Here is a 12,569-nt window from a genome sequence, read left to right on the forward strand (position 1 = left end):
TTATACAATTTGACCCCATACCGGGCGCGCTTGCTTGGGATGTATTGTTTGAAGCCAAGACGCCCGGTAAAATATATTAGGGAATCATCTACGCAGATGTTTTTCTAAGGGGTATACAAATCTGCAAATTTCTGGTTAAAGTGGTCTATGAGGGGCCGAATTTTGTGGAGCCGGTCAAAAGCTGGGTGGCCTCTGGGACGGGAGGTGGTGTTGTTGCTAAAGTGCAGGAAACGCAGGATGGCCTCAAATCGTGCCCTGGACATGGCAGCAGAGAACATGGGCATGTGATGAATTGGGTTTGTGGACCAATATGACCGCAATTCATGCTTTTTTGTTAGGCCCATGTTGAGTAGAAGGCCCAGAAAAGTTTTAATTTTGGAAACTTGGACTGGTTTCCACCAGAAAGGCTGGGCATAATAGCTTCCCGGGTTGGCGGTTATAAATTGTGTGGCATACCGGTTTGTTTCTGCCACGACTAAGTCCAAGAGCTCCGCAGTCAAGAACAGCTAAAAAAAATCCCAGGGCCGAACCGATCTGAGCTGTCTCAACCCGAACTCCAGACTGGGCGGTGAAAGGGGTAACTACTGGTGCGGCGGAAGTTGGGGGCTTCCAATCAGGGTTTGCCAGCACCTCAGGGACACTAGGGGCTCTATGGGCCTGTCTGTGTGGTGGCTGCGACGGGGGAACTAATCCACGTACCACCGTACCAGCTTCAACTGCCCTTCTGGTGCTCGCCACTTCACCATGTTGTACGGCAGTGCTGGTATTAGGTCCAGGATGGGCTGCACTGCTGGTGTATGCCTCACCACGTAATCCGACAGCGCCAGCCCCACTCTGCTGTCCTTGAAGCAGATCCTGCGCAACCTGTGGTCTAGCGACACGGGGCCGGGTACGCCTGGTGGTATCAGGGACCTCAGCCTCCTCGTCCGAACTTTGGACAACAATCAGGTAAGAGGGGACTTATTTTATCAAAAAGGGTGGGAATTGGGTAATAAAATGTATTTAGAAAAATGATCACTGTCAAATCATTAAGAGATTTAACAGCAGAATGAAAAGGTTGCAGAGTAGCACAAATGGACCTCTCGACCAAACCAGGAATGCAACAGCCGCGATAGGACCACAGATCCACAGCAGTCCCAAGAACAGCGGAAAATAGCAAACAGGGATCACAGCAGCATATCCGGTGTGTCTGTTTATTGGAAGCCAAGAGTGCACACACAAGAGTACGATGTCTCGGCTATGCAGTAGCCTTTATCAAGTATATGCTACAGCGTAGCCGAAATGTCGTACTCTTTTGTGTGCACGCTTGGCTTCTACAAAACAGACATACCGGATATGCTGCTGAGATCCCTGTTTGCTATTTAAGAGATTTAACAGTGATCATTGTGATGGGAATACCCCTTTAAAGGGGTTGTGTCACTTCAGCAAATAGCATTTATCATGTAAAGAAAGTTAATACAAGGCACCTACTAATGTATTATTATCCATATTGCTTCCTTTACTGGCTGGATTCATTTTTCCATCACATTATACACTGCCCATTTCCATGGTTACGGCCACCCTGCAATCTATCACCGGTGGTCATGCTTGCACACTATAGAAAAAAGCACCAGCCTATGCGAGCTCCCACGGACCCACAGCATCACAGAGGTCAATGCTTTTTCCTATAGTGTGTAAGCACGGCCACCATTGCTGGACTCCAGGGTGGTCATAACCACGGAAACGAGCAGTGTATAATGTGATGGAAAAATGAATCCAGCCAGCAAAGGAAGCAATATGGATAATAACAATACATTAGTAAGTCCCCTGTATTAACGTTCCCTACATGATAAATGCCACTAAATGCTGAAGTGACACAACCCATTTAAAGATGACCTTTCACTGGTCCTGACGTTACAATATTAGTACCTGGCAATGTAGGGAATGATTAGTAGATATCAGGGCACATTTTTATTTATTTTTTCAAATTTGATGCTCCATTCTGTTCAAGAAGAGTCTCCTTCTTCCTGGCTGTGAGCTGCCCAATCGTAGTGGAGAGCGTCACAGCCAGGGAGAAGGTGACACCCCTTGAGAAAAGTGGCCGTCTCCCCTTTCCTGTACGGCTGCTGCTAATTAGCATACAGGGTGGCGAAGGTGAGCGCATCTGAAAAAAAAGAACAAGAGCCCTGATATCTACCAATCAGTCCCTACACTGCCAGGTACTGATATTGCAACGTCAGGACCAGTGAACGGTCCTGTTTAATTTCCCTAAAGTCCATCACCATCTCCCTTCTTACTGATAATGGTTTAGATCACATCAGCTCCCTGTCCATTCCTAACACACCCTTAGGGTCCATTCACACGTCCGCAAAATGGATCCGCATCTGTTCCGCAATTTTGCGGACCAGGTGCAGACCCATTCATTTTCAATGGGGCTGGAATGTGCTGTCCGCATCCGCATTTGCGGATCCGCACTTCCGCAAAAAAATAGAACATGTCCTATAATTAGGCATTTTCTTTTATAGTGCCAGTGAAGTGCGGTCCGCAAATTGCGGAATGCACATTAGCGGTGTCCGTGTTTTCCGGATCCGCAAAACACTTACGGACGTGTGAATGGACCCTAACAATGACATATTTGCAGATGGCATTTGCCAGGTGTATCTAAAGTCCAAGGTGTAGATGTTGAACGGGAACGTTGCCATGTAGTCCCCTGACGGGTCTCTACACTGCACATGGTGTATCAGACACACAACCCTGCAGCCAAACAAACTGGGGTCCACCAGTCAGGTAGCCCATTAACCATGAGATGGTGGCTTCATCTACCCATAACTGACACAGTTACTCCCCAGTAACACAGGCTGCAAAGTATTAAATGAAAAATCAAAGAAAATGATCCTCCCCATGCTGCCTGTAGTATCCAGGTGGGAGAACCCTTTATCCAGCAGGTAGATGACCGCATCCTCCACTCCAATTCAGTGACATAACTACAAATGACTGGGCCCCATTCCTGTGGTTAGTGAAGATTGAGCTCTCAGAGAAGGTGTGTCGGCTGCTCCGTCCATTCCTACAGTGTCACTGTATAATACTGTTGAGGGGGCACTGACAATAAAATCGTTTAGTCTTCCTCCTGAGGGGGCCCTTTGTTGGTCTGGGCCCCAAAGCAGGCACTTGCTCTATTACTACGCCCCTGCTCCAATGCCATCCTGATATGCAAACTGAAGGTGGGCAAGGACAGTACTGACTAGTGAGTTCAGATGGCCCGATATCAGTCTTTCCAGAGTCTTCATTAAGCGAGAGGTCCAGGCAACGGGGTGAAAATCATTCAAGGCAGCTGGTTTCTGAATGCTAATCCTGACATTTAGTAGGGGACCTGTGGGCAGCCAGTTCTCTGACTGGCATCCTGTGTTTGGAAATCATGGCCATTATATGTCTAGACATGGATGGTCACCATGGATATCTGTAACACAAGTCAATAAGGAGATCATATGTGTAATATTCTCACACACTGTAAGACAGCAGGGCAGTGCAGACATAAGGCCTGGCACAGACAACAGGCTGCAGTGCTGCCCAGAGCAGGGAGGGGCAAGACAGGGTGATCCTTCACCAACTTTACTCATCATCACATGGAGAGCAGTGTGCTCCTGTGCCAGGGAACTACAGTACGCTCTAGCTATAGGGCAAGATCAACTGGCACAGTCTAAGACCAACGGCCATTAGCGCACAGAGGGAACGCCGGGCTTTGCCCGTTCATCCTGCCAGCCCTCATGCTATGTACCCGAGCTCCATCACGCCTGGCTGGAATACGAGGGACGTGATTTGTTCTGCTTGACGTGCAGGAGACTGCCTCGTGCCCCTCCTCCCCGAGCCACAGGCACCATGGAGGGCTCCCCCTTCCTCCGCCTGTGACTCCTCCTCAGCACCCTCCCTCCCCTGTCCGCCTATCCCCTGCACTCTCCGCCCCACCGCCTCTTCCTCTCTCTGTTGCCTCAACTGAAGCAAACTCCTATAGAGGAGAAACGGCAGACACAGCGCAGCCTGAGAGCCGGCTATAGGGACGTGTACACACAGGGGGAAGAGAGGAGGCATTGTGCTGACAAGAAAGCGGCTGGAGCCGGCGGGAACTAGACAGCAGCCCGGCCACTGTGCTCCACAGCCCTGCTGAGGGGAGACGAGTGCCCTCCCATCTGTGCCTGTACATCGACTGCTGAGGAGCGCGGGAGCCTGGGGAGAGCGTACCACCACAGTCACCCGGAGGGGAGAGCTCGTGTCCCCCCTCGCACCCCCGCTCTTTAATGTGATCGCCGTTCATGTGTGTGGACACTCGGGGGCGGAAGAAGGAAAGTGCGGCTGTTGGTCTGGGCGCCGGTGAAGTTTCGTCGTTCTCCGCTGCTGGGGCTGCAGCGTCGCTCGTGCCCTCCACACGTCCAGCTTTCCGTCATCCTCATCATTACTGGTGTTAGCGCTCCTCTTTCCCGAGAGATTGGATAATGGTGGGGGAAATGGAAACAAAGGAAAAACCCAAGCCGACCCCAGACTATCTGATGCAGCTAATGAACGACAAGAAGCTCATGAGCAGCTTGCCCAACTTCTGCGGGATATTTAACCACCTGGAGCGGCTCCTGGATGAAGGTACACATGGCTCACACTTCATCTACTAACTTCACCCACAAGTTCCCGCGGCGGCAGCGTAGTTATGGTAGTCACTTCGGTGCCAGAATCTCCTTCATAGGCTGCCATTAAATGGCTGGAAAGTATGGCAGAGTTTGGTTTCCATCTGAGAGCCCTCCCCACCCCATGCAGCTCCCCTTCCAATGTGCTGACCATGTGACCTGCTGGAATGTGGCTTTATCTGGTGCTTACCAAACTTGTGATGCAATGGGGGAGGGGAAGAACTGTATATAGATGGGGGTGAGGGGACTGTATACCCTGGCCTGTATATGTAGATGGGGGGGGGGGGGGACTGTATACCCTGGCCTGTATATGTAGATGGGGGGTGAGGGGACTGTATACCCTGGCCTGTATATGTAGATGGGGGGTGAGGGGACTGTATACCCTGGCCTGTATATGTAGATGGGGGGTGAGGGGACTGTATACCCTGGCCTGTATATGTAGATGGGGGGTGAGGGGACTGTATACCCTGGCCTGTATATGTAGATGGGGGGATGAGGGGACTGTATACCCTGGCCTGTATATGTAGATGGGGGGGTGAGGGGACTGTATACCCTGGCCTGTATATGTAGATGGGGGGGGGGGGACTGTATACCCTGGCCTGTATATGTAGATGGGGGGTGAGGGGACTGTATACCCTGGCCTGTATATGTAGATGGGGGGGTGAGGGGACTGTATACCCTGGCCTGTATATGTAGATGGGGGGTGAGGGGACTGTATACCCTGGCCTGTATATGTAGATGGGGGTGAGGGGACTGTATACCCTGGCCTGTATATGTAGATGGGGGGTGAGGGGACTGTATACCCTGGCCTGTATATGTAGATGGGGGGTGAGGGGACTGTATACCCTGGCCTGTATATGTAGATGGGGGTGAGGGGACTGTATACCCTGGCCTGTATATGTAGATGGGGGGTGAGGGGACTGTATACCCTGGCCTGTATATGTAGATGGGGGGTGAGGGGACTGTATACCCTGGCCTGTATATGTAGATGGGGGGTGAGGGGACTGTATACCCTGGCCTGTATATGTAGATGGGGGGTGAGGGGACTGTATACCCTGGCCTGTATATGTAGATGGGGGGTGAGGGGACTGTATACCCTGGCCTGTATATGTAGATGGGGGGGTGAGGGGACTGTATACCCTGGCCTGTAGATGGGGAGGGTGAGGGGACTGTATACCCTGGCCTGTATATGTAGATATGGGGGGGGGGGGGGGGGGGGTGAGGGAACTGTATACCCTGGCTTGTATATACTTTGGGGGTTAGGGGATTGTATACCTCTGGCCTGTAGTTACCTAGGGGTCAGGGGAGTGTATACTGTCCTGTGTATATAGATAGGTGGTGAGGAAACTACATATCATGACCTGTATATAGATGGAGAGGGGGGGGGGGGACTATTCAGTGGCCAGTATATGTAAGTGGAGTACCTCCTGTAGTGGCCTCTATATAGTTTGGGGGGATATTCTATACAGTGGCCTGTATTTAGATGGGAGATTTAGTTATGCTGTACAATGTCCTGTATATAGATAGGGGTCTGGGGGCCTTTGTACATTGGAGTAGGGGTACTTTATATGATGCCCTGTATATATGATGTGGGCCATAGGGTACTTTATATATTGTATAGTGATGTGGTGTAAGGGTACTCTATATAGTTCCCTGTGTATAACATTACAATTCTCTCTACAGTAGCCTGTGGATGGGGGTGAGGGCACTGTATACAGTGACCTTTATACAGATTGGGCAGAGGGTATCTTTAGATGGGGGTACTTTACAGTGGCCTGTATATAGATGGGGGTACTCTGCACGCTGGCCTGTGTCTACTAGTAGATGGGTAACTGGAGTACATTGTTCAGTAGCCTGTATATAGTTTGGGGTGAGGGGATGTTTCTAGATGGGATGAGGGTGGTCTGTAGATAGACGGGGCTGCTCTCTTATTCTTGGTATTACATGTCGGGGCTAGATCTATTCCCAGGACCTGCACGCTGTACCAGGAATCTCTTAATCCAGTATTATTTACAAAGAAGCCAGGGGCTGCATGATGCTGCCACATCTGAGCCCCTTTAGATGCCATAGCTGATCTCGGGCACATAGCATTGCTAGAAAATGGGATGAAGGGCTAACTATAGCAGTACTTTGATTTGTTTGCTGCCCTTAGTTGGCACCAGACATGCGGCCCAAGAGGCTGTTCTCATGCACAGCTGAGTAGTAATATTTATAGGGCCTGCTATGCATAAATCCAGGGGCTTGGGTCACTATATGGGGTTATTTTCACTGTTGGGGAGTGTAAATGTTGGATCATTGATCAGGCAGTGCGAGATATTCTTGTCTTATGCTCTCAGATCTACAAATGCCTGTAGTCAATGGGATGCAGGCAGCGCTTGCTGTACATAGTAAATCTGTGGCTGTGATGAGCCGCTTGCAGCCCCCCTTGATTCCATTTGTGGAGTTGAAGGACTGTGCATTTCCAGTTTCCTCCTGCGACCATAAACCGTCCCATCAAGGGTTACAGCAGAGCCTCCCACTGTGTCCTGCTCCCAGCAAGTAGCGACATTCAGGGGACACTGGGTAGAACTACAACTCTAGGCCAGTAGAAGGGCCTGATTCCCCTCCTGCTTCCAGCAGCACTCAGTTCACGAGCTGCCGTTATCTCATGAGCAGGGGTGGCCACTTTGTAGTTTTTGCAGCTGGTGGTCAAGCAAATGTGTAAATATTTGTTTGACAAACGTTACAGTAGACCTTACATTCCACTGCCCCCTGCAGCGGGCACCCAGGAGAGCCAGCAGTTGCCTCTATTGTTGTGTGAAGGTATTTCACAAGGAAGTAGTCATGGCCTGGGGAGTAATTCCTTTCTCCGTGTATTTGCAGCTGTCTTTCCAGAGATGCTTCCAGGCTTTGTATTGAAGAGCCTATTGACAAAGCAAATGTTGGGAGTGAACACATCGGAGCGTAGCATTAGACACGGGGGCCTAAATGGAGGCACTGTCCTTGTGCTAGACCTATACGCAGATCTAGCTCCATAATCATCTGTGGAACATGGCTCAAATCTATCTCTGATATGTGTGTTTCTGTGTATAATGTGTGTATCTTTATTTCACACACGTGTGTAGGGTGCTGTTGGGTTGCTTTAGTAGCTGAAACATGTTGCCTGGTGCTCCTCTTGCATGTGGCATAGTTTGCGCCAGGTCTGTGGTGGTATCTGCCATGTCTTCTCTGTAGCTGCTTTGACCGTGTTATCATCTTTGGTCTTTTCTGGTTTAGTATTTGTTTGTACCCTTAGAAAACGTGAAGCTTACAGCAAGGACTGTGCAGGATATCTATATAGCATTTAGGGTTAGTAAAAGTTTGGGACCAGCTGTTGCCTCAAGTTGCTGGAACCTGATGCCACGGGCTCCGACTGTTTAAAGGGCTTGGTTGCTCTTCCTGTTTTTACATTTGGCCTGGGCAGGCCGGAGGAATCTGTATGTGTAAAAGGAGGGGGGAACTTAAAACTTCCAGGAATGTGCAACAATAACACACTGAAGGCAGGAAAAGGCCTTGCCTGGAACTCCACTTTATTTCATGGCTTTGGCCTCTAAACCACTAAGGGGCGCCGCTACGATCTCTACCAGTTCATATGAATGTGATTCTTGTTTAAAACAAAAAAACACTGACTGTAGTTTCATACAAAGACACATTATGCAGGTTCATTTTATTTCCCTGTGGTGGTGAAGAGCGACGCAGGCGTAACTCTGAGCTAATGACACTTGTAGTTGTATGATATTAATAACTCTAGATTATGTATTAGACATATGTAATATGAGTATACAGTTATACAGCCCAACATTACTGCTTCCAAATAGTTCTAAAGAAAAAGCCCTAGAAGCTCCTAGCACCGTGATGGTCTGAAATGCCGCGGAGTGTTCAAAGGCTTTAAATGCTTATTTCATCTTGGAATCAAAACGATAAAACAAACAAAAAAACAACAGCGACACCGCTGCTTTGTTCCTCCTTGCCTTGTGAATTATTCACGGACCGAGCAGCTTCTCTAAACGGCTCACTCTGGAGAATTAGCTTTACCCATTTTTTTGTTTTTATATAATTTTTTTTTATTGTTCGCGGAGGGGATTTGAAGCTTGCAGAACACCGTAGTAAAGAGAATGACCTCTAATGCTGCTCATGAAAACGGTGATATGTATAGCAGGACAAGACAAGCCAGGAAGTTCTGGAGTCCCAAGACTGAGATTTTCCTCTTCGTCGTCGTCTGGTATTTTACTGCACTTTTGTCTTTAGTGGCGTTTTTTTTGCAGCAGTTTTTGCCCACCCAAGATTTTAGCTGAAGGATTAAAGGAAATACAAAACAGGACATAGAAGCTTTTTTCTTTGCTACTGACATTTTTGTTAACTAGGGGAGTCTTTTTGTTTTCTTTTTTTTTTTTTTGTATTTCTAGCTTCTTTAAAAAAAAAAAAAAACAGCATGTTTGTAGCCCTTGGTGTTTTTTTTCAGGCATTTTCAAATCACTCTCTCTATAGGTAAAAAAAATAAAAATAAACACCATTCAAAAACCGTAGTGGACAAATACACTGTTTGCAAAAAATGCTTGAACGCCATCACTCCTATTCGGAAAACTGCACATCTTGCATTTTGTTTTCTGTAACTTTGTCTAAAAGGTATCTTAGATTTTTATTTTTTGTACATGCTGTGGATAAGCAGTGATGGTTTTACCCCTGGGGCTCCATTTTACCACAACTAAAGTGTTTCATCTTGGGAGGGGGTAGATGACTGTCTAAGTGACTTTACACCACAAGAACTCTGGTTTGTCGCTGTGTAGCCCCGGGCTGGGACTGCACAAAGAATGGTTGTAGTGCCACAGTTGCTATCCATAAGAAGACAATGAGGTGGTAGCAGTCCCATGTTCCTGTGACTGGGATGGATATCAGCAAAATAAGAAACGCATGGAAGGCGACACGATAGGAAGGTGTTAGGCCAAAGCCAAAAACTTGAGAAATGTTTATAACTTTGTTTATAAGAAATGTTTAGAAGGTGATTTTTATCCCGTGCCTTAAAAATGTGGTTAGCCAATTTCTTTTTTACTACATGGTCTTCGGGCTCTGGCGTTCTGAACGCACATTGGGAGGATTGATGTCATTTAGGTAATCTGTTAGGCATGGCTTCGTTCCGGCGTGTTTGTGCAGTAGCACATTTAACGTGCTCAGGCATTGGGTATAGCGGAGGTGCCACCCTGCAGCTCTGGTAGTCTGCATGTCTGAGCCGTGGGCACAGTATTTCTTTTCAGGCCCACCCTCTCCTGGAGTAAGCTGCGTCCCATTTGTCAGTATTTTATGACCGCCATTTATAATGTAGATGAGCAAGTTTGAATAACACCCACCAGAAGAACATGTTAAAGCAATCCGGTCCCAAGAGAATTGGCGTTTTATGCTAAACTGATAGGCATGTAGAGAGAAGAAAATCTTTGTCCCTTTGTGCCCCAGTTTGCTCAGGAGAGAGTTCATAAAATAATTGGCTTTCTCATGCTAATGGCTCATTTGAGCTCACACTAGGAGCTTCCCAGAGCTCCGTTCTTTTGTATGGAGCCGCTTCCCACTGCTAGGACTGGAGGAACTATGGCACTGTCGGGAGGCCGGCTGGGAACTGCGCACCATTAGCAGTTGTGTTTGTGTGGACTGGGTGTCAGTAAATCTGATATGCTGTGAATGATCATCTCAGAAGACTGTGTCAGACTGAGACCTGGAAAGGAACCAATTATTGTTAAGTAGCGTAACATGTGGATAGAAGGTACATCTTAAATATGTGTATACCCAAGGTTAGCCAAACCATATGTAGACCTAATTTACAGATTTCATCTGAGGTAAGTGGCTGCCAGACACTCCCTGATCCTCAGACATGTGACACTAGAAAGATTTAGGATCTTGCAGACATTGTGGATATATTGTAGCCATCTTCTGCACCTCTATGCTAAGGCCTCCTGGCGTGTTGTCTTATAAAAATAGACCAACCTTAGATGACCACTACAAAATTCAGCAAGTGTGGTCCTGCCTGTAGTCCCCTTTGTATGTGTGTGTATATATGTATGTGTATATATATATATATATATATATATATATATATATATATATATATATATATATATATATATAAAATTTATTTTATTTTTTTATGGGGAATCCTAAAGAGATAGGAAGTATTAAAAATGTACATGCATCAAGACTGTCCTGTGTGAACAAGGTTGTCCGAGGCTTTTGTTTTCACATTTTGCTTTTGTTCACCATGAAAAAGGATCTTCAGAACAGACAGCAGAGGAACCAGGAAGTTGAATCCATTTTATCAGCTGCGAGCAAACCTTCAGGAAGGGGGTCTTTTCCTGCACGTGGAGGACCGTGCTTCCTAGTATTGTTTTCTAAGGGATATGTTGGAACATAAGGTATAGGCATTGTTTTTCCAACATGAGTCAGATCAGCAGGGATATTGTTTGCTTCATATGGCGGCAATATTTAGACCTAAACATGTTTATGGTGAACGTGCACTGACAGGGATGCTAGTTTTGTCTCCATGCTAAATATTTGCAGATTTTTTGCAAACCTGTTTCTGCTTTGACTGCAGAATTGAACGTGTTTACAATACAAAACTGTCATCTTTTTTTAATTTTTTTTTTTTTACAAATTCTGTGTATTGAGCCGTGAATGTCCGTGTTTCTAGTGTACAGTGGGGCACATTTTCAGAGGTTAAGAAATGTCTCGCTATTTTTGTGGCTGGATAGGTAGTGTGGCAGGTTCTGTTCATGCATATGGGTGAATCATTTAGGATAAAGCAATTATGGGCCTTTACAGTGCGTACACATGGAAGTGTTTTTTATTTTTTGGATCCTGTCCAAAAGAAACAGTGGCATGCTCCTTTTGATGACGTAAGGTTGATAAGTTTGAAGTACTGTTCCCCATGCTTTTAAGGAAGAATTACATACATGTGACACCTGGCAGGGAATTGTACAGTGGTACACAGTCCTGTACGGCTCCACTGCACAGATCTGTATGGAACGGTGTGCTACCGTATAGTCTCCATGCCATGACCATGAGCTGTTTATGTAGAGTGGTTCTCTTTAAGGTGCAGAGACGCACAAACCATTGACCTGCTGCAGATTTTAAAATCTGTACGGCAGGCCAATATCAATGTGTGTAAGATGTACAGTGGGGCGATTTATCAAGACCGGTGCTTTTTGCGCCTATCTTGATTTATCCCCTGCGCTGCTGGAGGATGTGCCTACTTTGACTAGGTGTAGGCCTCATCATGTATTAGGTGCATCCTCTGTCAGTCCATGCGGCCATTTACTTCTATGGGGCTGAGCTGCATGACAGATGAACGTGATTTCATTTGGCCTAGAAATGAAGCGCATGTGCCTTCTCAAACATCTGATCGGTGGGGCTCTTGGGTGTTGGACCGCTACGATCAGATACTGGTAACCTATCCTGAGGATAGGTCATCTGTTATAACGTCTTGTAAAACCCCTTTAAAATGTCAGACACACAGCTTGCATCTTTTTAAAGCCACTTTTCTGGTGCAAGGAACTTAATAAATCTCCCCCAATGTCTACTTGAGACTTGGCCAATCTCGTTCACTTTGCTGGTACTGTATTACACTGTGGTATTTCTTCATGAAAATCTGCACGGAAAAACCACATGTAATCTGCATCGTGTGCAGTTACCTTAATGGTGCCGTTACAAATGATCAGACAGAAAATACTGGTACACAGGTGCAGATGTTTTACAATGGTGTAGGTTTTTCTGTGTGGGTTCGACGTCTTGCACACGACCGTATGGCTTTTTCTGTATTTTGCTTCAGTAGTGTTTCCGTTCCATTTTTCCGTTTTGTGATCCGTTTTTTGCGGATCGCAAACTGAAGCATACAATGTTTTAAAACTGTACATTAATAAA

General features: G+C 46.8%; 1 protein-coding gene across 6 annotated transcripts in view; it reads left to right on the top strand.

Moving 5' to 3' along the window:
- Positions 1-3,957: 3,957 nt before the first annotated feature.
- The window catches only part of QKI (QKI, KH domain containing RNA binding), a 156,982-nt gene continuing 148,370 nt past the window's right edge, over positions 3,958-12,569 (top strand). For all 6 annotated transcript variants that reach the window (XR_006388636.1, XM_044289356.1, XM_044289357.1 and 3 more), the window contains exon 1: positions 3,958-4,608. Coding sequence is in view for 5 of the 6 variants with exons in the window: in XM_044289356.1 (XP_044145291.1) it covers positions 4,467-4,608 (142 nt within the window). In the remaining variant the exon portion in view is untranslated. The remainder of the gene's footprint in view (positions 4,609-12,569) is intronic.

The sequence above is a fragment of the Bufo gargarizans genome, chromosome 4, assembly GCF_014858855.1.
Source record: "Bufo gargarizans isolate SCDJY-AF-19 chromosome 4, ASM1485885v1, whole genome shotgun sequence".
Taxonomy (NCBI): Eukaryota; Metazoa; Chordata; class Amphibia; order Anura; family Bufonidae; genus Bufo; species Bufo gargarizans.